At 49.3% G+C, this 27,602-nt stretch overlaps 1 protein-coding gene across 2 annotated transcripts in view; it reads left to right on the top strand.

Annotated features, from left to right (window-relative positions):
- LOC140394981 (tyrosine-protein kinase JAK2-like) overlaps nt 1-27,602 on the top strand; it is a 109,233-nt gene that overhangs the window by 51,775 nt on the left and 29,856 nt on the right. For both annotated transcript variants that reach the window (XM_072482248.1, XM_072482249.1), the window contains 7 exons: nt 921-1,043; nt 8,644-8,801; nt 10,467-10,578; nt 11,959-12,139; nt 16,946-17,070; nt 24,787-24,918; nt 25,801-25,888. In XM_072482248.1, the coding sequence (XP_072338349.1) occupies nt 921-1,043; nt 8,644-8,801; nt 10,467-10,578; nt 11,959-12,139; nt 16,946-17,070; nt 24,787-24,918; nt 25,801-25,888 (919 nt within the window). The remainder of the gene's footprint in view (nt 1-920; nt 1,044-8,643; nt 8,802-10,466; nt 10,579-11,958; nt 12,140-16,945; nt 17,071-24,786; nt 24,919-25,800; nt 25,889-27,602) is intronic.

Raw genomic sequence — 27,602 nt, 5'->3', positions numbered from 1 at the left:
GGGAATATTGGGCAGGACTCTCCGACCCCGCGGCGGATCGGAGAATCGCCGGGGGGGGGGGGGGGGGGGGGCGTGAATCACGTGACGCTGCTCCGAGGCCGCTCCGCCGATTCTCCGCTCCATGCGCCCACTCCCCCCCCCCCCCCGGCGATTCTCCGCGCTCGACGGACCGAGTGCCCGCCGAGTTCGGCCTAGTCCTACCGGCGCCGTTCGCATGTGGTCCTACCCGGCGGGACCTCGCCGTTCTGTCTGCCGTCCTGGTGTGGGGGGGGGGGGTTGGATCCGACTCCAGGGGGGCCTCCACGGTGGCCTGGCCCACAATCGGGACCTACCAATCGGCGGGCGGGCTTATCCAGGGGGGGGCCTATGTTCCTCCGCGCCGGGCCCCTGTAGGGCTCCGCCATGTTGCCCGGGGGCCGGAGCGGGGAAGGCAACCCACGCGCATGCGCGGACCGTGAAGCGCTCCAGTGCCGGGCTGGCCCCCTGTGCGGCGCAGAAACGCTGCTCCTAGGGGCCAGATGACGCCGTTGTAAAACGCTCCGCCGTTTACGGCGGCGTCAACACTTAGCCCCAATTTCGGAGAATCCCGCCCTTTGTTTCCCAAATCAAAAACTGCAGGTAGATTCTGAAGTTGATAATATTCCTGCTTAATGCTCACCTCCATAAACTGAAGACTTTGGTAGGAGGGTAGCTCAGCTGCTTGATTCGCCAACATGAGTTGTTAGCCGGCCTTAACCTCTCATCAGGGGAATATTGGGTGCGGTGAGAAGTGCACATGGGTATCTTAATTCTATTGGACCGATGAACCAGGAGACTCTTCATCTGCCCTAAAATGTTTTTATGCTGATAAAACCCTGACTGTAACCCGCTTAACGCTTGGATAAGAAGATGACTTCTCTTTGATATCCTTTCTGGTTTAGCAGTGGCAGCCATTTTGTGACTTCCCCGAGATTGTGGACATCACTCTCAAGCAAGCCAGCCGGGATTATGTCCTGGAAGAAAGTCGAATTGTCACACTCACCAAGCAAGACAACAAGCTTTTGGTAAGCAGAATCTAAACATTGACTTTTACATTCCTAGCACAATCACCCTATCAGGAGCACCAATCAGAGGACCTATTAGAAGCAACCTGAGCGTTCATTCACAATACTCCATCCAAGTTGGTTCCAATCAGTTCCGAATTTGGTGTACAGAGGTTTAAGAGGTGATTTGTTAGAAGAGTTAAAATCAGGGGTCCAGTGCATAGGGATAAATTGTATCCAGTGCCTGATGGGCCAGTAACCAAAGGACACACATTTTAGGTGATTTGCAAGAGAATCAGAGGCAGCATGTAGAACCTTTTTATTTATTTGCACATTTTTTGCTGTGGTCTAACGTACTTCCAGAAAGAATGTTTGGAATCAGACTCACAACTTCTAAATAAAGAATTGGTTAAAAGGTTGACAGGGCCTGTTTTTCCAGGACTATAGGGATAGAGAAGGGGAGTGAGGCTAATTGGCCAACTCTTGCAAATAGTCAGCACAGGCGTGAGGAGGCGAATGGCCTTTTTCTTTGCTCGTCCTATGAGCCATTCTATGACTCTATCCTGACAGAGTCAGCCTCGCCCAGAAAAACTACAGCAATGGGTGGCATTGGAACTATAACACCGAGGGCGTTGAGGAAGTGTAAAAGGAGGTGCGTAAACTGGAGCTGATAAAGGATGACCCAACTGAGGGTGTTCTACTCTCCGCCTGATTAAAGAGCGCTGCAGCTGAGTGGAAAGCAGTGTTTGCATTTTGGATAATTTACTAAGGACACGGGGGCCGGGATTCTCCTTTCTGGGGAAGTCCCCACGCCGGCGGGAAAACCGGCGGCAACGACTCCGGCATCAATGGCCCCCCAAGGTGAGGAATTCTCACCTGTCTCGGGGGCTAGGCGGACGCAGGAGGGGTTGGCGCCGCTCCAGCCTGCGGCGAAGGGGCGGCGCGAGTTCGCGCATGCACGGAATGGCCGGTGTGGTCTCGCGCATGCGCAGTCTGGCCGGCGGGGAAGAAAGGAGTGCCCCCACAGAACAAGCCCACCCGCAGATCGGTGGGCCCCGATTGCGGGCCAGGCCACCGTGGGGCCCCCCACACCCCGGGGTCGGATCCCCCCGCGCGCCCCCCAAGGACCGCCCACGCATACTCACCTGCCAGGTCCTGCCGCGTGGGACCTGAGTAACCCACGCTGGCGAGACTGGTGAAAAATGGACGGCCGCTCGGCCCACCGGGGCCCGCAGAATCGCCGGGGTGCGCTGCCAACGGCCCCCGACCGACGAGGTGGGAATCCCGCCCCCGCCCGAAAAACGGCGCCGGAAAATACAGTAGCTGGCACCAGGGCGGCGGGACGGGATTCGCGCCTCCCCCAGGCGATTCTCCGACCTGGCGGGGGGATCAGAGAATCCCACCTGACGAGTCCACACCAAATAAAATAAAAAACTTTGATTTATTTACAATACAGTATATACACTTCCCAGTAGAACCCTACTGGCTTGGATTGGATTGGATTGGATTTGTTTATTGTCACTTGTACCGAGGTACAAGGTATTTTTCTGCGAGCAGCTCAACAGATCATTAAGTACATGGGAAGAAAAGGGGATAAAAGAAAATACATAATAGGGCAACACAACATATACAATGTAACTACATAAGCACTGGCATCGGATGAAGCATACAGGGTGTAGTGTTAATGAGGTCAGTCCATAAGAGGATCATTTAGGAGTCTGGTAACAGCGGGGAAGAAGCTGTTTTTGAGTCTGTTCGTGGGTGTTCTCGGACTTCTGTATCTCCTGCCCAATGGAAGAAGTTGGAAGAGTGAGTAAGCCGGGTGGGAGGGATCTTTGATAATGCTGCCTGCTTTCCCCAGGCAGCGGGAGGTGTAGATGGAGTCAATGGATGGGAGGCAGGTTCGTGTGATGGACTGGGCAGTGTTCACGACTCTCTGAAGTTTCTTGCGGCCCTGGGCCGAGCAGTTGCCATACCAGGCTGTGATGCAGCCCGATAGGATGCTTTCTATGGTGCATCTGTAAAAGTTGGTAAGGGTTAATGTGGACATGCCGAATTTCCTTAGTTTCCTGAGGAAGTATAGGCGCTGTTGTGCTTTCTTGGTGGTAGAGTCGACGTGGGTGGACCAGGACAGATTTTTGGAGATGTGCACCCCTAGGAATTTGAAACTGCTAACCATCTCCACCTCAGCCCCATTGTTGCTGACAGGGGTGTGTACAGTACTTTGCTTCCTGAAGTCAATGACCAGCTCTTTAGTTTTGCTGGCATTGAGGGAGAGATTGTTCTTCTGGTCAGTGACTTAATGGCCAACCTTTTATACAATGCTCAATTGAGTCTTTCCCCCCCCCAACCCACCCCCCTCTACGGGGGAGCTCATACTTCTCGTGAACATCGGGGAAGGTATTCCCACCCCGTAAGTCCCATGTGGAATATTACAGATAACACCTCTTCAAAACCACATTGACATCCCAGAATAGCAGACAATAGCAACCTTTGAACCTTGGTACATAGGTGAGTGCAGCGTCCAGCTGGTGGTCAGCAGGGTCACACAAACAAGGAAAGTGACCAGATAACCTGTTTTTGAGATGTTGGTCAACATATTTTGGGAACCCTCTGATCTCCTCTGAATAATGCCATGGGATCTTTATAGAATCATAGAATTTACAGTGCAGAAGGAGGCCATTCGGCCCATCGAGTCTGCACCGGCCCTTGGAAAGAGCACCCTATCTCAACCCACACCTCCACCCTATCCCCATAACCCAGTAACCCCCTCCTAACCTCTTTTGGCCACTGAGGGCAATTTATCATGGCCAATCCACCTAACCTGCACATCTTTGGACTGTGGGAGGAAACCGGAGCACCCGGAGGAAACCCACCCAGACACGGGGAGATTGAGCAAATTCCGCACAGACAGTGACCCAAGCCGGGAATTGAACCTGGGACCCTGGAGCTGTGAAGAAGCAGTGCTAACCACTGTGCTACCGTGCCGCCCTGAGCAGGCAAATGGAATCTTGATTTAACGTTACGCCTGAACCACTCCAAATCCAATAATTGCTTCTTTCTCTCAATACCGCAATCAAGTCTCTGGCTAGATTGTGCCCTCACGTCTGCCGTGGGACTTGAACGATGAGCTTTTAACAAAGAGGCAACAGGTGCCATCAGCTAATCATGAGCGATCTGACCAATCGGGAACCAAGAAATAGACCCCCCAACGCTGGAGAATTGAGTTAATGAAATCCTGCCGAGATCTCAATTCTTCAGCCTTGAAAGATGATGACAGCCAACCTTATCAATGGTTATAAGATAGCAAATGGTAAATAAAATGTACAGATAGGACACTAGCCTGAATTCAGTTAGATCATGACTGGTCTGTATCACAACACCATCCACCCACCTTGTTTTCATATCCCTTAATACTGCTGCCTGGTTCTCGCTTTAAGGTTATGACCCCCTTGTTCTGGACTCCCTCACCAGAGGAAACAGCTTCTCTCTACCCTGTGAACTCCCTTTATCATTTTGAACATCTCGCTCAGATTATCACTCAATCTTCTTTGCTCAGTGGAAAAACATGTCTTGTTTATGCAACCTGTCCTCATATCAACCCCTTGAGCTTCTGAAATGGTTCAGTTGCCATTGCTTCCCGTTCAACCATGGCAGAAAGACAAGACAAGGGGACACCAGAGCCAAAGGTAAATTTAGGGCTGATCAGCGAGTTGCCCTTTGGGACAAATGGCCAAGGTTTGGAATGGACACCTTCTTTTGGGCAGCACGGTAGCACAGTGGTTAGCACAGTTGTTTCACAGCTCCTGGGTCCCAGGTTCGATTCCCTGCTTGGGTCACTGTCTGCGCGGAGTCTGCACGTTCTCCCCGTGTGTGCGTGGGTTTCCTCCGGGTGCTCCGGTTTCCTCCCACAAGTCCAAAGATGCGTAGGCCAGGTGGATTGGCCATGCTAAATTGCCCCTTAGTGTCCAAAAAGGTTGGGTGAGGTTATAGGGGTAAGGTGGATGTGTGGGCTTGCGTGGGGGGCTCTTTCCAAGAGCCGGTGTAGACTAGATGGGTCGAATGGCCTCCTTCTGCACTGTAAATTCTATCTATGACGGCCCCTGGAATCACTGAAGACGAAGATGCAGTAATGGTGGACTCGGCAGTGACTGTGGATGGATGAGGCCTCATGGTTCCATTCATCCTTATCGATTGGATTCCAAATTTCAGGATCTCAACTAATATTGCAGTTCACTGGCGTTGGGGGAATAATTATGCCCCTTTTCTCCTCGGCAAAGCAGCCAGTATCAGCAACTCAGACCAGTCAATCCGACAGGACAAATGGCTAAAGATTGTGGTGGGGGGGGTTTGGCGTGAATTGTGATGTGTTGGGTGCTCTGGATCCGTGGAACACATACAGGCCACCAACACTTCATATAGACAATATTTTTTTTATTTTTTTATTTATTTATTTTGTTTTTCCTTTTCTGAGTTACCAAGCCAGGGCTCGGAGTGTGGGTCAGGGGCAAACCCCTAATCCAGCTCCTCGCCTGCTCCAAAAAACGAATTCAAATTGAATCGAATTTATGGTCCCCACAAGAGAGACATACCCGATCTGAACCCAAAGGCTCAATCTACAGACAACAAACAACAAAGAACAAAGAAATGTACAGCACAGGAACAGGCCCTTCGGCCCTCCAAGCCCGTGCCGACCATGCTGCCCGACTAAACTACAATCTTCTACACTTCCTGGGTCCGTATCCTTCTATTCCCATCCTATTCATGTATTTGTCAAGATGCCCCTTAAATGTCCCTATCGTCCCTGCTTCCACCACCTCCTCCGGTAGCGAGTTACAGGCACCCACTACCCTCTGCGTAAAAAACTTGCCTCGTACATCTACTCTAAACCTTGCCCCTCTCACCTTAAACCTGTGCCCCAACACTTGATCTTAGCCAAAAGGCCGAGAAGCGATAAAATAGTACAATATTTTATTAAGCGAGAAACTGTTGAACATACTTTCACTGTGGGTTAACACGATGTTAGATTAAACTAAAGACCCCTGAATATCCTAACCAGTCTATGCACTCAGCACATGGTGAGAATCTGTGCTGTAAGCTGTAAGCTCTGTCCTTCTGAGAGGCTGCATCCCGAATGAGCGGGAACTCTGATGCCCCCTGTCTTTATAGTGAGTGTGCTCTAACTGGTGATTGGCTGTGGTGTTGTGTGTGCTGATTGGTCTTGCTGTGTGTCCAGCAGTGTGTGTGTATCTGCACCATGATATACTGGTGTATATTATGACATCCCCCCTTTTATAAAAAAATGTATTGTGTGGCAATAAATAATGTGTGGTGAGAATGTTCCTAACTACGTGTGGGGTGCAAAGACATATTTACAGGACTACGTACATGAGAACTAAGCTATTTACATGGGAAGGTGCCTGGTGCAGAGAAGCAGTATGCAACAAGAGTAACGAGATCAACACTATATAAACCAGGGAAACGATCAAACAAAGCAACAAAACAATTCAGAGAGTCCATAAATTCGAAAAGTTCATAAATTAAGTCTCTGAGGTGGGCGACGAATTCTGGTTGATCGCCTCAAGGGTGGGTCAAGAGCCGCCGGTTCAGGAGCGGGCTGGACTGCGTCAGTGTCAGGGGAGGCAGAGTGACAGGGAGCTCCGCATTGTCCGTGGCAGGGTCAGCAGGAGGGCACGGCGACACTGGAGGATCACGTGGCAAGCGTGGAACGAGACGAAGGGCGCATCGATTGCGGCGCAGAATAGAGCCATCCGGTAAACGAACCAGGAACGAGTGGGGGGCCACCTGCCGAAGGACAACAGCGGTTGCAGACCAGCCCCCATCCAGAATATGGACGCGGACGTTGTCATCTGGAGCCAGAGCAGGGTGATCAGCTGCATGGGAGTCATGAGGTGCCTTGTGCTGTGCACGAGACAGCTGCATCCGGCGAAGGACCGGAACGTGGTCGAGGTCTGGGACATGGATGGACGGCACCGTCGTCCTCAGTGTGCGACTCATGAGTAACTGGGCTGGCGACAGGCCAGTGGACAGTGGGGCAAAGCGATAGGCCAGCAAGGCAAGGGGAAATCGGACCCAGCATCGGCAGCCTTGCACAGGAGCCGTTTGACGATATGTACTCCTTTCTCTGCTTTGCCGTTGGATTGGGGGTACAGGGGACGGGACGTCACATGGGCAAAATTGTACCCCCTGGCAAAGTTGGACCATTCTTGGCTGGCGAAGCAGGGGCCATTGTCCGACATAACCGTGAGCGGGATGCCGTGTCGAGCAAAGGTTCCTTGACATGCACGAATGACTGCAGACGAGGTGAGGTCGTGCAACCGTGTCACCTCCGGGTAATTCGAAAAGTAGTCCACGATCAGGACATAGTCTATGACAGATTGGTTCGGTTATTTTTGTTTTGTTGTATATTTCGGTCAAGATGTAAAAATAATGTACCATGACAAACAGCATAATATAAATAACTCTGTGTCGCTGAACTCACTTGTGGCATTGTCATCCGCATGACAACTGAAGATATTATCAGCGTTTGACGCCATTCATTTTGTGTTCTGTTTTAGAATTGGGGGCGTGTGTGAAATGACAATGCTCGTAGTGTAGGTCACCAGCAAGATGGTGGAGGGATAAAGACAAGTGAAAATGAACGTCATATTTATTTTTAATTCAGTCATGGGGAGCGAGCCTAGTTGGCAAGGCCGTCCCAAAATGTTTTGCAGCCAATTAAATACTTTTGAAGTGTAGCCACTGCTGTGATGTTGGACTTTCTGCAACAATTTGTACACAGCAAGCTCCCACAAACAGCAATGCCACAAAAACAAAATACTCTGCTTTGGTGAGGGGTAGATATTGGCCAGGACACTGGGGAGAACTCTCCCCTGCTCCTCTTCAAATAGTGCCCCGGGACGTTTTACATCCACCTACAAAGGCAGACAGGCCCCCTTCCTCTGAATGTTGGCACCTAATAATAATAATCTTCATTATTGTCACAAGTCGGCTTACATTAACACTGCAATGAAGTTACTGTGAAAATCCCCTAGTCGCCGCACTCCAGCGCCTGTTCGGGTACACAGAGGGAGAATTCAGAATGTCCAATTCACCTAACAAACCCGTCTTTCGGGACTTGTAGGAGGAAGCCGGAGCACTCGGAGGAAACCCACGCAGACACGGGGAGAACGTGCAGACTCCGCACCGCCAGTGACCCAAGCCGGGAATCGAACCCGGGTCCCTGGCGCTGTGAAGCAACAATGCTAACCACTGTACTACCATGCCGCCCTAGATCAAAGTAGAGAATGTGAGCACCTCTGACAGTGCAGTGCTCCCTCGCTACTAGCACTGGGAATGTCAGCCTGCATGATGTGCACAGGTCTCTGGAGCAGGACCTGAACTCATGACCTCCCGAGGCGTAAGGGTGCTGCTGGCTGTGGCAGGTATTTAGAAGTTGGGAGAGGCAGGAGTGAAAAGTTCAGAGGAACAATATCAGTAGCGGTGTCTAAACTAGAGAAAGACGGCAATACATGGGGCGGAGAGATTGAGATTAGAGGTATAACTTTGTTCTGATTTGCATCCTGTCTCTGTCTAACTTGTTCCACTCCTGCGACCACAGGAGGCAGAGTTTCCCACCCTGAGAGAGGCCCTCTCCTTCGTGTCTCTTATCGATGGCTATTACAGGCTGACGGCCGATGCACATCATTATTTCTGCAAAGAGGTGGCTCCACCCAAGCTGTTGGAACACATTGAACACAACTGCCATGGACCAATCACGTACGTTCAAGGGTCGGGCATTACAACTGACCGAGCGAAAGTGGATCATCACCTTTAATAATACGGAACGTGCGCAGTGGTTAGCACTGGGACTACGGTGCTCAGGACCCAGGTTCGATCCCGGCCCTGGGTCACTGTCCGTGTGGAGTTTGCAAGTTCTCCCCGTGTCTGTGTGGGTTTCGCCCCCACAACCCAAAGATGTGCAGGTTAGGTGGATTGGCCACGCTAAATTGCCCCTTGATTGGAAAAAATGAATTGGTACTCTAAATTTATTTTAAAAAATTAATAACAATGATAACAATCTTTATTAGAGTCACAAGTCGGCTTACATTAACACGGCAATTAAGTTACTGTGAAAAGCCCCAAGTCGCCACATTCCGGCGCCTGTTCGGGGACACAGAGGGAGAATTCAGAATGTCCAATTCACCTAACCAGCATGTCTTTCGGGGCTTGTGGGAGGAAACCGGAGCACCCGGAGGAAACCCACGCAGACACGGGGAGAACGTGCAGACTCCGCACAGACAGTGACCCAAGCCGGGAATTAAACCCGGGATCCTGGCGCTGTGAAGCAGCAGCGCTAACCACTGTGCTACCATGCTGCCCTGCCTATCATTCATTCAGTTCCTCGGGAGGTCATGAGGGTCGGGTATAATTTCTGCAGTTGCTATGTGAGGCATTGGGCGAGATTCTCTGGCCTTCCCATGGTGTGTTTCTCGATGTCGGAAGGTGACCTGCTGTTGGCCGGCAGTGGGATCTACTTGTCCTGCCGCTATCAAGTCCAACATCACAATCATCAATGGGATTTCTAATTTAATCCACCCCACATTCCGAGTAACCCGCGGCAAGACCAGAAGATCCCTCTGGCGTGAGAATCCAGAAGGTCTCGTCCATTATGTTGGAGTCCCACCACAAAGTACCCCGCCCACGTATTTTCCATTTTGCTCTCTTTCTCCTCATCTTCAATACCCTTTTATACACATGAATAAACATCCAACGCCTAACTTGCACCAAGTGCCCTTGGCCCTCCCCCATCGCTCGCTGATCTGCATTGGTTCCCAATCCAGCAATGCCTCAATTTTATCCCTGCTTTCAATTCTTGTGATGGTTTCACCCCTCGCTATCTCTATAATCTCCTCTAGCCCTACAAACCTCTTGAGATATCTGTCTCCTCCAACTCTGGCTCCTTGCGCATCCCTGATCTCCATCACTCCACCTTTGATGGCTGTACCTTCAGCTGCCTAGACCCTAAGCCTTGTATTTCCATCCCCAAGATGCTGTGCCTCTCTACCTCTCTCTCATCTCTGAGGAGACGCCTTAGAAACTACATTTATGACCAAGTTTTCGGTTATCTGCCTGGTACACCGGAGTGGGCTTCTTCTGTCTTGCGCACATGCAAAAAGGTTTTTTAAAATGCCAAACAAGTTCTGACTCAATTTCTGGTCATTGTCAGTCCAACTCAGGATGGGGGCCAGGGGGAGCCTGCAATAACAATGGAAATGTCCCAACTTTAGTGAGGCGTCAAAGGCCAAACCAAAGCCATACTGAAAACCCCAATTAGCAATAGTTCCATCCACCTACCCTCCCGCACCCCTGTTCCCTGTGAAAGGGTCTACGGTTATTTTTAGTCTCTTGTCCTTATTTAAAATTGATTGCTCTTCCTAACAGTTCTGACTTTGCCGTGTATAAGTTGAAAAAACTTGGAAACCGAAGAGGCCTCTACATCCTTCGGTGCAGCCCTAAGGAGTTCAACAAGTACTTCCTGACCGTTTGCGTTGAAGTAAGTCGCCATCTTAAAATTTGGTTATATACTTGATATATTTGATTTGCCTCAAAGCAATGCAAAGATGACATTAGTTTCTAAGGGTGCAGGAGCTTTGTTTATTGAGTTTTAGACAATGTTTTAAAATATCTGCACTATCCTGCCAGCTCAGTTTCTATTTACATAACTCTGAGTCAACGGCCGGGCTTAACCAATCAAGCACAGTGAGCACAGGTCAGTTACCGGATTCACATAATCAAACATAAAACAATTGACCTATTGAACACTACAGATGCCAATTGAATTAGGTTTTGAATTACATTCATCTCTGTCTGTAGTAGAGTCCCAAGCAGCTGAGGAAGGTCCCAGGTTGTCCCTGGGGTCGGTGGTGAATCAGGTGGAAAGTGATGGCATGAACGATAGAATGGAGGATTCACAGTGACCCTGAGTTGGGAAGTGTGGGAAAGAGATCTGCTGGGCCTTTCCCACTAGCTTATCACTGCCCAGTGCACCCCACTGCTGGGTGTGGGGTCAAGTGTGAATGTTGGCTGGGGAAGAGATGAAGATCAGCCCTGACTTTCCCATTGTCCAATATCCTGTTGACATTCAGAGACCACTGACTTGAAATTCCAGGGGATCTGCTCTGCCAGCCCTAGGCCACAGGGCTTCATCCCAAATTGTGAGGGTGAGGTGATTTCCATGGCATATTGGCCACACCACCTCCAAGACTTCAACAGTAACAACCCCTCACATCATTACAAGGTAGATCATAACGGCTCTCTTTGATCATTCCTGAACAGAGTAACCTTACGTCAAAGAAATAGGAGAAGTCTATTCAGTCCCTCAAGCCTGTTCCACCGTTCAGTTAGACGCATAAGAAAATCCTTTGACTCCAAAGGAGGCCATTTGCAGCCTCTGCTCAGGTATTCTTGTTAGGTAAGGGAATGAAGGCCTAAAGCTGGTCGATGGAATTCAGATACAGGTGAGCAGGGATCTGACTGAATGACGGGACAGGTTTGAAGTGCTGAATGGCCTCCTTGTATTCCTATGACCCACTTCCTCCGCATCAGAGAGGGTTGGTAATCAGGGGCACAGATTTAAAGTAATTGGCGGAAGGATTAGCCAGATGTTGAAGGGAATGTTTCCACTCAGAGGGTGACTGAAGGGATGGTAAAGGAAGTAACCCACAGCTCATTAAAAGAAGCACCGGGTTGTGCATTTGAGATGCGGCAACCTCCAGAGCTATGAATTAAGAGCTGGAAAGTGGGATTAGGCGGCATAACTCTTTTTCAAGCCAGCACAGGCATGATGGGCCGTGTGGCCTCCTTCTGTGAGGAAATGTCTACTAATTCCACTGGGATTTCAGTGCGTTTGATGAAACTCTTTCATTTGATGCAGTCGGAATGCGGGAAAGACTACAAGGACTGTCTAATTATAAAGGAGAAAAATTATTCTCTGGCTGGCGTGCAGCGCCAGTTTGAGAGCCTGAAGGAGCTTCTGAATTACTATCACAGAACAGGCCTCATGTCAGAAGGAGTCAGCATCCAGCTCAACACCTGTTGTCCACCTCGACCAAAAGGTAAAAACGGTCTTTATTTCCCAATTTTCTCTCTCAGATTCCTTAAGGCTCTCTTTTGCTCCCCCCTCCTTTAAGGCACGCCTTAAAAATTACCTCCAGCTTCCGAATGATTGACAACTACATTGTTAGCATCTGCATCACAGACTAACATCAGCATCCCACCAACATTTTCATGGGTGAAACAGGAGTGCAATAATGACCACGTAACTGTTCTTTGTGATGTTAGTTGGGGGGGATAAATATTGGCCGGAATGCAAGGGATTCTTGCTTTTATTCAAAATAATCCGTGGGATCTTTCACACCTGCCCCAAAAGGCAGATGGGACCTTGGTTTGACGTTCCATCCAAAAGACAAGCACCTCCAACAGTGCATTGTTCCCTTAGTACTGTATTCAAGTGTCAGTCTTGACCACTGTGCTCAAGCCCCGGAGTGGGACTTGGACCCAGAGCTGTGAGATATCAAACGCTACTGACCGAGCCACACCTATTGACTCGGGATCAGAGTTTGTCCGATAATCTCTCCTGTGAAGCGTCTGGGCATGATTAATGCACAAAAGGACAGGCAAGTTTCTGTTGTTCATCTTCAGATTAAGGCATTAACTGATATTGCCAATTCCTTGCTACCACACCCAAGGGGCCATTATTAATGATTGACACTAGGCAGTGAGTGTTGGCAGGTTATTTGGCTATTGCGCTGGAGACTGGGAGAGACCTTACAGAATAGTAGAATGTTAGTGTGGAAGGAGGCCATTTGGCCCATCAGACCTGTGTAAGGGAGGTCTCTGTCAGGGTGCCATGTGGCGCAGTGGTTAGCACTGGGGCTGTGGCGCTGAGGACCTGGGTTCGAATCCCGGCCCTGGGTCACTCTCCGTGTGGAGTTTGCACATTTTCTCTGTGTCTGCGTGGGTTTCACCCCACAACCCAAAGAAGTGCACGTTAGGTGGATTGGCCACGCTAAATTGCCCCTTAATTGGAAAAAAAAAAAATAAATAATTGGGTACTCTAAATTTATAAAATAAAATGTGTTCTTTGTTTTAGTTCTTTCAGGATGGTGAAGGCTGTAGTGCGAACAAAGACCAGCACGCTGTGTTTAATAAACAAAGCTAATTTATTACACTGCACTGAATTAGATTCAAATATATTACTAAGGAATTAGTTAAGTAAAGATCTACACTTTTAACTATGCTATTGGTTAGACTATCTCACAACTACTCTGTCTTGCTCTCTTCCATTCTCTCCATGTATCCCATATATCTCTTCTATCTTCCAGAAATCAAGGAGGCAAGTGATATTTATATGGTTGCTCTATAGCACCATCTAGTGACTAGAATAGTAACATTACATTAACCCTTTCTGTGCTTTACAATATCCACATATTGGGAGAGCTATGTACTTGGTCTCATTACCTTGGCATTGCTCCATATTTTTCTACATGTTGTTATTTAAATATTAATCCCATTTCTGTTGAAAAGGTATAATACAGCACTTTGCCTATAAACGGCATAAAGCACATCTTCCTCACATCTTTCTTTGTAATTTTGATGATGATTTTAAACTTATGCCCTCTGCTTTTTGATTCATTGATCAGCGGCAACAGATCTTTCCCGTGTCCTTTATCAAAGCTCCTTGTAGTCTTGAAAACTCTAACAGATTTCCGCCGAATCATCTTTCTTCTAATAAAACGAGCCGTGGCTTTTCAAGTAACTTACAACCAAAGCCTCTTATTGCCAGTATTGTCTCAGTGAAGTACAGCCCAGCTCACGATCCCCGGAACGACCCCCACAGCCAATCAAGTCATTTTGAAGTGTGGCCACTGTTGTAATGTGGGAAACATGGCAGCCAATTTTCACACAGCAAGATCCCACAGAACAGCACTTTGATAATCCATTCTTGGTGGCGCAGTGATTAGCACTGCTGCCTCACGGCGCCGAGGACCCGGGTTCGATCCCGGCTCTGGGTCACTGTCCATGTGGAGTTTGCACATTCTGCCCATGTCTGCGTGGGTTTCGCCCCCACAACCCAAAGATGTGCAGGCTGGGTGGATTGGCCATGCTAAATTGCCCCTTAATTGAAAAAAAATAATTGGGTACACTAAATATATATTTTTTTAAATTTTTAAAAGATTATCAATTCTTGTGATCTTAATGAAAGACGGCAGTGGGAAAGTTCCTTTATTTCCAAGTTGTCCCAAAAAGATCATCGCCTTGCTGTTAGGGTTCCTGCTGTGCACAAATGGGCTGCCATGCTGCCTCCGAGTTGAAAGTGACTACACCTCATCGGAACTTTGCTGTCTGAGTGGACAGCCAGGGGAGCCTGGCTTAACCTCACCCGAAAGATGGCACCTCGGACAGTGCAGCATTCCCTCAGTACTCCATTGGCGTGTCCTGCGTGTCTCTGGATTAGAACCTGACCTCAAGCATTGTTAACTTATGGGTGACGATGCTACTGCTGAGCCATGAGAACATAAGAACATAAGAACTAGGAGCAGGAGTAGGCCATCTGGCCCCTCGAGCCTGCTCCGCCATTCAATGAGATCATGGCTGATCTTTTGTGGACTCAGCTCCACTTTCCGGCCCGAACACCATAACCCTTAATCCCTTTATTCTTCAAAAAACTATCTATCTTTATCTTAAAAACATTTAATGAAGGAGCCTCTACTGCTTCACTGGGCAAGGAATTCCATAGATTCACAACCCTTTGGGTGAAGAAGTGGTGGGCCACTTAGCTCTATCCAACCATCCTGCCCCGTCCCCATGATGTCCGTTATCAAGGGAGGCACTCAAAACTGATCATCAATCCAAACTGTAGACTAACCGATGACTTTGATCGTTTCAAAGTCACCACTCAACCCAGCATGAACCATGGACCTGACATCCCCAGCCAAAATCCTCACTATTATGGTGGTGGTACGAACATACGACCATAGAAATGAATTAGGATTAGGCCACTCGGCCCCTCGAGCCTGCTTCACCATTCAGTAAGATCATGATTGTAACATCAACTTCACATTCCTGCATACCCCGATAATCTTTCACCCCCTTGTTAATCAAGAATCTATTTAGCTCCGACTTGAAATATTCAAAGAATCAGGGGCGAAATTCTCCGGTATTGGCGCGATGTCCGCCGACTGGCGCCCAAAACGGTGCAAATCAGCCGGGCATCGCGCCGCCCCAAAGGTGCGGAATGCTCCGCATCTTGGGGGGCCGAGCCCCATCCTTAAGGGGCTAGGCCCACGCCGGACTAATTTCCGCCCCGCCAGCTGGCGGAAAAGGCCTTTGGTGCCCCGCCAGCTGGCGCGGAAATGACATCTCCGGGCGGCGCATGCGCGGGAGCGTTGGCGGCCGCTGACGGCATTCCCGCGCATGCGCAGTGGAGGGAGTCTCTTCCGCCTCCGCCATGGTGGAGAGCGTGGCGAAGGCGGAAGGAAAGAGTGCCCCCACGGCACAGGCCCGCCCGCGGATCGGTGGGCCCCGATCGCGGGCCAGGCCACCGTGGGGGCACCCCCCAGGGCCAGATCGCCCCGCGCCCCCCCCCCCCCCCCAGGACCCCGGAGCCCACCTGCACCGCCTTGTCCCGCCGGTAAGGTAGGTAGTTTAATCTACGCCGGCGGGACAGGCATTTTAGCAGCGGGACTTCGGCCCATCCGGGCCGGAGAATCGCGGGGGGGGCCCGCCAACCGGCGTGGCGCGATTCCCGCCCCCGCCGAATATCCGGTGCCGGAGAATTCGGCAACCGGCGGGGGCGGGATTCACGCCAGCCTCCGCCGATTCTCCGACCCGGCGGGGGGGTCGGAGAATCTCGCCCAAACTTCCTTTGCCATTTGAAAAAGAAAGTTCCAGAGACTCACGACTCTCCGAGAGAACACATTTCTCCTCATCTCTGTCTTAAACGAGCAAGCTCTTAATTTTAAAATTTGGATTCGCTGACGTCCTCGCCACATCCACCCCCTCAGCGCCCCTCAGAATTTTCAAGGTTTCGACCAAGTCCCCTCTTACTCTTCTAGTTGATACAAATCTAACCTCACCTACCATTCCCCATAGGACAACCCACCCATTCCTGGTGTCTGGTAAACCTTCTCTGAACTGCTTCTAATGCATCCCCGTCTTTCCTTAAATAAGGAGACCAATACTGCACACAATAATCCAGATGTGGCCTCACCATGATACTGAACTTGTAACCCCCCAACTACTCTTAAGAAGTTTCCATTCATTTCTCTTACAGTAGTATCACCATCTGGTGGATAGTTCTACAGGCAATAAAACTCTCCACTAGTGTTCCACCTAGAATTTCAGGAGGGTGTGATGTTAAGATGAGGTGTCACGAGTGAAAAGATCAGATTCAAGTGAAGTAGGTTTTAATCAGCACCTGCATGGGCACGGCAAGGTAGTACAGTGGTTAGCACTGTTGCTTCACAGCTCCAGGGTCCCAGGTTCGAATCCCGGCTTGGGTCACTGTCTGTGCGGAGTCTGCACGTTCTCCCCGTGTGTGCGTGGGTTTCCTCCGGGTGCTCCGGTTTCCTCCCACAGTCCAAAGATGTGCGGGTTAGGTGGATTGGCCATGACCAAAACGAAAGGTTGGGTGGGGTTACTGGGTTACAGGGGTGGAGGTGCGGGCTTAGGTAGGGTGCTATTTCCAAGGGCCGGTGCAGACTCAATGGGCTGAATGGTCTCCTTCTACACTATGATTAAACTGGCCAAGGGCATCAGAATGAAAACCAAGCAGCTTCTACAATGGACAGATTGTTCTATCCCTGGGAGCCGTTGCTCAGCCCCAATCAATGTCTTCCTTGCCTCTCTCCCCTTCGCAGAGAAATCCAACTTGATTATCGTACGGGGTAACTGCTCTTCCGACCTCCTTGCATCTCCGACCATGCAACGAAGGAACGTCAATCAGATGATGTTCCACAAGGTGAAGAGGGAGGAGCTAACTTGGGTGAGTCAATGAAAGTGGAGCAAAGAAGGATTGGCAAAAAACAATTGTGTGTGCTGGAAATCTGAAATTAAAACAGCAAATGCTGGAAGTTGTGCGGGCAGCATCTGTGGAGAGAGAAAAGCGGAATTAATATTTCATATCAAGACATTTCACATAAGGGAGTGTTTGAAGTTGACTCAGAGTAAAAGAGGCCAAGTCATTGACTTGGCAATGGAAGTAGCCAATCTGATATTGTAATTTCGCTCATAATATGCTCCTGCAGCTCAAAGAGTGAGAGGGCGAGGTGATGTCGAGCTCGGAAATTTGTATTTCCTTTTAAACCTCTGCGTCTGTCGAGGTGGTGAATGTTTAAGGGAGAGAGTGAGCTATTTCCAGCAGTCAGCGTTATTATTAGGTGCTCCCAGGGCTGGACGAGGACAGTAAGTGCTAAACGTGTGAGCTCCCTCTACTCTTCAATGTCCCTTACTGTGGCGGTGTGACATTTCCTGACTTCTCCATGGGATTGTAAATTTGGAAGTGATTCGGTGTGCCCCAGCGTCTTGAGACTCCGAGCTGGATGGAGGCTGAGGTAAATCATTGCATTGCAGTATTCTTCCAAAAAACGAGCAAAGCAGTCTCTCATCCATGGGGTGCACATCTCCAAAAATCTGCCCTGGTCCACCCACGTCGACGCTACCACCAAGAAAGCACAACAGCGCCTATACTTCCTCAGGAAACTAAGGAAATTTGGCATGTCCACATTGACCCGTACCAACTTTTACAGATGCACCATAGAAAGCATCCTATCTGGCTGCATCACAGCCTGGTATGGCAACTGCTCGGTCCAGGACCGCAAGAAACTTCAGAGAGTCGTGAACACTGCCCAGTCCATCACACAAACCTACCTCCCATCCATTGTGTCCATCTACACCTCCCGCTGCCTGGGGAAAGCGGGCAGCATAATCAAAGATCCCTCCCACCCGGCTTACTCACTCTTCCAACTTCTTCCATCAGGCAGGAGATACAGAAGTCTGAGAACACGCACGGACAGATTCAATAACAGCTTCTTCCCGCTGTTAGCAGACTCCCAAAACACCCTCTTCTGGACTGACCTCATTAACACTACACCCTGTATGCTTCATCCGATGCCGGTGCTTATGTAGTTACATTGTATATCTTGTATTGCCCTATTATGTATTTTCTTTTATCCCCTTTTCTTCCCATGTACTTAATGATCTGTTGAGCTGCTCGCAGAAAAATACTTTTCACTGTACCTCGGTACAAGTGACAATAAACAAATCCAATCCAAATCCAATCCAATAATTTCATCAAGTTGTTCTGGAATTGAACCCAGAAGTGGAAGTCGACTGTGTGATTGCACAATCCCAATTTCCAAGCATTGCAGGCGAGGTGAGCCAGACCCATTTATTTGAAGATAGGGTTGAATAAAGGAAGAATGACTTGCGTTTATAAAGTAGCTTGCAGCCAAGGAAATACGTTTACAGTGTAATCACTGTAGTGTTGGAGCTGAGGTTAGGATTTGGAATTGGCTGCCTTAGAGTGTGCTGGAGGCAAACTTATTCATGGCTTTCAAAAGGGAGCTTTTTTTTAACTCGTTCTTGGGATGTGGGTGTGGCTGGCTGGGACAGCATTTGTTACTCTTCCCTAATTGTCCTTGAACTGAGCAGCTCGCTCGGCCATTTCAGGTAGGGTAGCTAAGAGTCAACTTTTCTTTTCTTTTCTTTTCATGTACTAAATGGTCTGTTTGAGCTGCTCGCAGAAAAATACTTTTCACTGTACCTCGGTACACGTGACAATAAACAAATCCAATCCAATCCAATCTTTGAGATTTTGCAAAATAATTCATTTGAGCAGCGCAAAAAGTCTTGATGTTGACAGAGGGGAAAGGAGTTTGAATGGAATTTCAAGTTATCTGAGGCTAACATCCAAAGGAACGGTGATTAAAGTAGTTTTGATAAAAGAGGTAAAAGATGAGGAAATGGTGAAGCGTTTTGATGGCGTAAATAGGGTTGACTATTCTCTCTGCTTGGAGAACCAGTAAGGACTGGCCATCAAACTAAATCCGTCACTAAACTGAGCGGAGGAATTAGAAGAAATGTATTTTATTGGAGTGATAGTTATGGTGATGCAGGAGTTTCTTTGTCATGTAGGTACATAGGATTGCCTCACGGTGCCGAGGTCCCAGGTTCGATCCCGGCTCTGGGTCACTGTCCGTGTGCAGTTTGCACATTCTCCCCGTGTTTGCGTGGGTTTCGCATAACCACTATGGCCAAGAGAGAGATTGGGCAAAAACGACTGCATATCAGAGAACAAATTATTTCAGTCCCAATATAAAATCAGTAACGAGAAACAGAGACCATCATTTCTTGTTAATCTCCACCATACAACCAAAGGTGATACAGTTCCAATTCATTTAAATGACGCCACGATGGATTTCAGCTTCACCACTCTGAGAATGTAGCGAGGAAGCATATACAACAAATAGCTTGTTATATTCTTGCTCCAGCCACCTACACCCTCAACTCTGGAGCTCCTTCCCCAAACATTATCACCTCTTTCACAATACTGCTCGAAACCTGCCTTCATCATTCACCTCCTTATGTGCCTCGCTGTCAGTTTTTAAAGTGCGTTGGTACTTTTGTTTCAACTATGTTATTATTCTTGTTGTTGACTGGTTGTTCATTGTGTAATATCTGTCCTTGTTATAATGTCAACACTTTTATGCAATGTCACCCATATTTAGCTAATTTTCATTGCACAGTCATTGTAAAATGCTCCCACTTACTAGAAATGTAGAAACATAGAAACACAAAAACATAGAATATAGGAGCAGGAGGAGGCCATTCAGCCCTTTGAGCCTGTTCCACCATTCATTATGATCATGGCTGATCATCCAACTCAATTGCCTAACCCTGCTTCCCCCCCCCCCCCATTTCCTTTGATCCCTTCTCCCTAAGTGCTGTATCTAACTGCTTCCGTCAGCGGAATTCTCCGTTGACGGAATCTTACCCTCCACCGGCATTGCACCCACGCCCGCGGATTTCCCGACGGCATGGGGTGGCCACAATGGGAAATCCCATTGGCCAGCTGCCAGAATGGAGGATCCCACTGCCGGCGACGCCGACATGCCACGCAGGAAAACGCGGCTGACGGACCGGAGAATACTGCCCACAATGTTCTGGCCGCCACTATTTTCTGTGGTCATGGATTCCACGGGCTCATCATTCTCTGGGTGAAGAAATTTCTCCTAATCTCTCTCCCAAATAGTCTACCCCTTATCCTCAGACTGTGACCTCTTGTTCTGGACACCCCCACCATCGGGAACATCATTCCTGCATCCACCCTGTCTAGTCCTGTTAGAATTTTATGGGCGAGATTCTCCGGCCCCACCCCGAGGGGTGCCCCCACGGTGGCCTGGCCCACGATCGGGGTCCACCGATCCGCGGGCGGGCCTGTGCCGTGGGGGTACTCTTTCCCTTCCGCCTTCGCCACGGTCTCCACCATGGCGGAGGCGGAAGAGACTCCCTCCACTGCGCATGCGCGGGAATGCTGTGAGCGGCCGCTAACGCTCCCGCGCATGCGCCGCCCGGAGATGTCATTTCCGCGCCAGCTGGCGGGGCGGAAATTCGTCCGGCGCCGGCCTAGCCCCTTAAGGTTGGGGCTCGGCCCACAAAGATGCAGAGCATTCCGCACCTTTGGGGCGGCGCGATGCCCGACTGATTTGCGCCATTTTGGGCGCCAGTCGGCGGACATCGCGCCGATACCGGAGAATTTCGCCCTATATGTTTCTATGAGATCCCCCACATTCTTCTGAACTCCAGCGAATACAATCTGAACCGATTCAATCTCTCCTCATATGACAGTCCCACCATCCCAGGAATCAGTCTGGCAAAACCTTTGCTGCACTCCCTCTAGAGCAAGAACATCCTTCTTTAGATAAGGAGACCAAAACGGCACACAGTATTCCAGGTGTGGCCTCACCAAGGTCTTTTCAATTGCAGCTGGACATCCCTACTCCTGTACTCAAATCCTCTCGCTATGAAGGTCAATATACTATTTGCTTTCTTTACCGCCTGCTGTACCTGCATGCTTATCTTCAGTGACTGGTGTACGAGGACATCCAGGTTTCGTTGCACATTCCCTTCCCCTAATTTATGGCCATTCAGATAACAGTCTGCCCTCTCGTTTTTGCTACCAAAATGGATAACCTCACATTTATCCAAATTAAAGTACATCCGCCATTAATTTGCCCACTCACTCAACTTGTCCAAATCACACTGAAGGATCTCTGCATCCTCCTCACAGCTCACCCTCCCACCCAACTTGGTGTCATCTGCCAATTTGGAGATATTACAATTTTGTTCCCTCATATAAATCACTAATATATATATTGTGAATAGCTGGGTCCTAACACCGATCCCTGCGGTACCCCACTATTCCCTGCCTGCCAATTTGGAAAAGACCCGCTAATTCCTATTCTTTGTTTCCTGTCTGCTGACCAGTTTTCTTCCATCTCAAACACTATTCCTAATCCCATGTGCTTTAATTTTACACGCTAATCTCTCATGTGGAACTTTGTCAAAAGCCTTCTGAAAGTCCAAATATACCACATCCTCTGGCTCCCCCCCCCCCCCCTCTACTAGTTACATCCTCAAAAAATTCCAGTAGATTTGTCAAGCATGATTTTCCCTTCATAAATCTATGCTGACTCTGTCCGAACCTGCCACTGCTTTCTAACTGCTCAGCTATAAAATCTTTGATAATGGATTCTAGAATTTTCCCCACTATTGATGTCAGGCTGAAATTTCCTATTTTCTCTCTACCTCCGTTTTTAAATAGTGGAGTTAAATTAGCTACATCCTCCAATCAGCAGGAACTGTTCCCCAGTCTGCAGAATCCTGGAAGGTGACCACCAATGCATCCAATATTTCTAGGGCCGCTTCCTTAAGAACTCTGGGGTGTAGATTATCAGCCTTCAATCCCGTCAATTTTCCCAATACCATTCCTTTACTAATATTGATCATCTTCAGTTCCTCCCTCTCACTAAACCCTGCGTTCCCCGACATTTGAGTTATCTGTGTCCTCATTTGTGAAGACAGAATTAAAGTGTGTGTTTAGTTGCTCAGCCTGGATCAACTGTGGGCTTTGGAAGGTGCGGCCCGAGGAACCTTGACGAGTTCCAACAATTGCAACAGCCACTATCCTTCATTGGCTGCAAAGACCTTTGGGATGTGTGGAAGATGCGAAAGGTGCTATAGTGATGAAAGTTGATCCTTTTTCTTCCCCTGTTTCTGACTGTACATTTGTCTTCACCAATCTTTTTCTCTTCACGCACCAATAGAAACTTTCACAGTCAGTTTTTGTGCCACCTGCAAACTTACTCTCGTACTCTATTTTCCCATTCTTAATTAATCCCTTGGTCCTTCTTTGCTGAATTCTAAACTGCTCCCAATCCCCAGACCTGGGTTTTTTTCTTGGCCAATTGGTATGCTTCTTCTTTGGATTTAATACTATCCCTAATTTCCCTTGTAAGCCATGGATTGGCTACCTTTCCAGACCCACTACTTTAAAGGAGAACAGAAGAATTCTCCCCATTGTCCTTTTGCCAATAATTACCCCACAAGCAGCGTCATCAAAAAACAAATTATCTTATCTCACATTGTATGTAGGGAATTGCTGTGTTCAATTAGGTGGCCTTGTTTCCTACATTTAAAAAAATGAATTTACGGGATATGGGAATCACTGGCTCAGCCAGAGTTTTATTGTCCATCCCTAGTTGCCATACAGAAGGTGGTTGTGAGCTGCCATCTTGCACCCCTGCAGTCCCTGAGGTTGTAGGTACACCCACGGTGCTGTTAGGGAGGGAATTCCAGCGACAGTGAAGGACTGGCCGATATATTTCCAAGTCGGGGGCGGTGAGTGGTTCGGAGGGGAACCTCCAGACAGCGGTGTTCCCTGCTGCCCTTGTCCTTCTAGATGATGGCGGCCGTGGGCTTTGGAAGGTGCGGCCCGAGGAACCTTGATGAGTTCCAACAATTGCAACAGCCACTATCCTTCATTGGCTGCAAAGACCTTTGGGATGTGTGGAAGATGCGAAAGGTGCTATAGTGATGAAAGTTGATCCTTTTCTTTTGCTCCATAGCCCGAACTCTGAGAAGAAGAGGTCTTGTGCACAATACTTCACGTAAATAATTAGTGCCATTAAAGTGAAATGAATTCTGTTCCCAGAGATGAAATTAAGCAGATTGATAACAAGCTGTATGTGGGGAGCCCGAGGAAGATGATTTGGATTATCGCGATTATGTTGGTGTTTTTACTGTGGGCATCATGAGGCAGTGATTATCTTCTCTTGCTGCGGAGCAGCTCCTGCAATTTCTAAATAGATTTATGTGGGAGGTTGATATTTCAGTCCGCAAAGTCAATTCTCAAAAAGGGACTGTTGCAGCAGTGCCGTCAGCCTGCGATTCCACTCCTTATAGCCTAACCTCTTGCAGTCAGTTCTCTCAGAGCTCTTGTTGAAGGAGTAACCAAAACCCAATTGTGTGTCGGTAAAGATCTAAGCAGTGGCGCCCTCTATGGGCCTGAGTTAATTGAGAGAAAGAAGCGTCGCTCCTGGGTGAGAATGTTTTCTGTTATTCATTCGCATAATGGGGACAATTCTCCCAAATGGAGCCCAAGTGTTCGCGCCGTCGTGAACACCGTCGCGTTTCACGACGGCGCGAACCGGGCCCGGGTACAACCTATTCTGTCCCCCACAGGGGGCCAGCACGGCGCTGGAGCGGTTCACGCCGCTCCAGCCTCCTTTCCAGGTACCAAATGGACGCCGCGCCAACCTGTGCATGCGCGGGGGACTTCTTTAGCGCGCCGGCCCCGACTCAACATGGTGTTCAGGGGCCGCGCAGGAAAGTAGGCCCGGAGGGGGTGGGGGGGGGGGTAGAGGCCGGCCCGCCAATCGGTGGGCCCTGATTGTGGGCCAGACCCCAGCGGAGGCCCCCCCCCTCCCCGGTGAAGGAGCCCCCTCCCCACACGCCGCACCCCGACCGTTTGCGCAGAGTTCCCGCCGGCAGCGACCAGGGGTGAACGGCGCCGGCGGGACTCTGTCGTACCAGGCCGGAGAGTCGGCGGCCCCGCCGATTCCAGCGGCCGGCGCCGCACCAAACGCACCGGCGCAAATGCCGCCGATTCTCCGCAACTTGGAGAATCGCGCGCCGGCGTCGTGGCGTCGAGGCACGGTTGCGGCGATTCTCCGGCCCAGCGCGGGGCTCAGAGAATCACCCCAATGTGTACGTCACTGGCTAGGCCAGATTTATTACTGGCACTGAGCCACCTTCTTCAACCACTGCAGTCCCTGTCGTGTCAGTGCACCCACAATGCTGTTAGGTAGGGAATTCCCGGATTTTAGACTCAGCGAGAGCGAGGCAACGGCGACATATTTCCAAGTCAGGATGGTGTGCGACTGAGAGGGACACTTGGTGTACTCCCGTGTCTGCTTGCTTTTGTTTCCTAGTAGATGGAGGTCACGGGTTTGGAAGGTATTTCTACTGTGCGTGTTTCTAACCTGTGTTCAGCGGCAGGAATGCGCCCATGGAAATAGAGCTGCCTTGTTGGCTCCTTGAATGGGAGATACCCGGGTGCAGAGGCCGCTGCAGTTTACCTGCGCCCAAGATTGAGAATGGAAACCACTTTGAACTAACGACTTTGGTTCAATCACAACAGGGTGAAAGCCTGGGTCAAGGCTCCTTTATGAAGATCTTCAAAGGTACAAGGAAGGGAAATGCGGATTGTGATTCTTACCAGATGGATGTTTTACTGAAAGTCCTGGATCACACACACAGGAACTATTCTGAGGTAATGTCGTCATCTTTCATTCTGATCTACGGGGTCACTCAGCAAATGGACATCAGGAGATTAAGGGGTGGTCTCATTGAAATGTCCAAAATAAGGAGAGTGACATCTGAATTAGTGAAATCCTTTCGGGTGACATGGTGGTGCAGTGGTTAGCACTGCTGCCTCACGGCGCTGAGGACCCGGGTCGGATCCCGACCCCGGGTCACTGTCCGTGTGGAGTTAGCACATTCTCACCGTGTCTGCGTGGGTCTCACCCCCACAATACAAAGATGCACAGGGTAGGTTGATTGACCGCACTAAATTGCCCCTTAATTGAAAAAAAATAATTGGGCACTCTAGATTTTTAAGAAATTCTGGAACTCAGCGCCTCCCCCCAAAAAAGATTTTGAAACTGTGGGAGGAATGAAAATGGAGCGCATGAGATTTTTGCAAGGCAAGGGTATTGAGGCCCATAAACAAATGGAGTTAAAATACAGACTGGTCCTCATTTTATTGAAAGGTGGGATAGTCAATGGACTCAGGGGTCCGTTCTGCCCCCTATGTTGCTTCATATGTCCATCCAGTCATGAGGACTTTGCGACTGGAGGTGAGGAAAGCAGATATTCAGTGAAGGAAAACTGAGAGCCGCAACCTTGGCCCAAGGTGGGTTTTTTGAGAATTAAAGGAGCAGAGAAAGCCCAGATTTTTAGAGAGCGGTTTCCAGAGATTGCAAGGGTAGGGGGAGGGGGTGGTGGTGGGGAAGGGGGGGGGAGTGACAGGGATGTTACATTGATGACCAGAGAAGCACAGCGTTTGGGAGTGGCTGGAGAAGATCTCTGTTATTATAACTATAATATTGAGTTACATCCATTGTTCAAACGTGGACTCTCTTTACGCTTACAGTCATTCTTTGAGGCAGCAAGCGTCATGAGTCAAATTTCCCATAAGCACCTCATCCTGGTTTACGGAATCTGTGCAGTCAGCGACGAAAGTAAGTCCAGCAATTTTCGCGGCGCCTGACTGAATTTTCCTCAGCGACCAACCGTTTAAGTTCAGAGAAGAATCGAATCCGTAGGATCCCCACAGTGCAGAAGGAGGCCATTCGGTCCATTGATTCTGCACCGACCCGCTGAAAGAGCACCGCACCTAGGCCCACACTCCCTGCCCTATCCCCGTAACCCCACCTAACCTGCACATCTTTGGATAGTGGGAGGAAACCGGAGCACCTGCCCGGAGGAAGCCCACGCAGACACGGGAAGAACATGCAATCTCCACACAGACAGTCATTGAGTTGAATCCGGGTCTCTGGCGCTGTGAGGCTGCAGTGCTAACCACTGTGCCACCATGCTCCCCATAAATTATTTTAACGTCTGAATGTGCAAGAAGTCTTTGCTCTGGCACGTTGTGACACAGGACAGAAGGAGGTGTAGTGGCTTTGCCACTGGACTACTGAACCAGAGACCCAGGGGAAAGCTCTGAGGACCCAGATTCAAATCCCACGATGGCAGATGGTGAAATTTGAATTCAATAGGAGTCTGGAATCAAAGGTCAAATGATGACCATGAAGCCATTGTCGATTGTAAAAACCCATCTGGCTCACTAATGTCCTTTGGGGTAGGAAATCTGCCATCCTGACTTGGTCTGGCCGACATGTGACTCCAGACCCACAGCAATGTGGGCTGACTCTTATTAATAATAATAATAATAATAATAATAATAATCGCTTATTATCACAAGTAGGCTTCAGTGAAGTTACTGTGAAAAGCCCCTAGTCGCCACATTCCGGCGCCTGTTCAGGGAGGCCGGTACGGGAATTGAACCCACGCTGCTGGTCTTGTTGACCCTCTGGAATGGCCGAGCAAATCATTCAGTTCAAGGGCAATTGAGGATGGGCAATAAATTCTTGCCCATCCAGCGATGCCCACATCCCGTGAAAGAATAAATAAATAAAAGTCCCCACGGACCCATCTCACCAGTCATGGAGATTATCCAGCAAGAATCGTTTGCCGTCACCATGGTCATGGGTCAAGAGAGGTGCCGCTACAATAATAAACTACTTCCGGCAGAGTTTGTTATCTCGCATCCCTGTCTTGCTCTTCCATGTAGTCCACCTCCGATTGTGTACTCAATCAAACAGTTCTACCGCGGCCGACCTTTTGTTTGCTTCTTGCTGCACGATTGGAGTAGCGGGCAGGGAATTCCCTGGGCTAAAATGTGAAAAGTCGGAGCTGTGAGAATAAGGCAGCAAAGTGGAATCAGGGTTTTGGATTGGCGCAGGGAGTGTGCTCTGAATACCTTACCCGTTATCACAGCCAGAGGGCAGGTGTAATTAGTTACAAATCTGCCTTCTCTTTATTCATTATACTGCCCACCTCTTGCAGCTCACAAATTAAATTAACACCGTTTCTTTCTTCACATGTGGCTGTGGGTGTCGCTGGCAAGGCCAGTATTTATTGTCAATCCCTAGCTGCCCTTCAAAAGGCGATGGTGAGTTGCCTTCTTGAGCCGCTGCAGTCCTTGAGGTGTGGGTACGCTCACTGTGCTGTTAGGGAGGGAGTTCCAGGATGTTGCCCAGCGACGGTGAAGGAGCAACGTTATATTTCCAAGTCAGGGTGGTGAGTGACTTGGAGGGGAACCTCCAGGTAGTGGCGTTCCCAGGTATCTGCTGCTCTTGTCCTCCTGGATGGTAATGGTCATGGGTTTGA

The sequence above is a fragment of the Scyliorhinus torazame genome, chromosome 18 (assembly GCF_047496885.1).
Source record: "Scyliorhinus torazame isolate Kashiwa2021f chromosome 18, sScyTor2.1, whole genome shotgun sequence".
In the NCBI taxonomy this organism is placed as follows: domain Eukaryota; kingdom Metazoa; phylum Chordata; class Chondrichthyes; order Carcharhiniformes; family Scyliorhinidae; genus Scyliorhinus; species Scyliorhinus torazame.
Note: the sequence above shows the minus strand (reverse complement) of the source record. Positions and strands in the feature narration are given on the sequence as shown.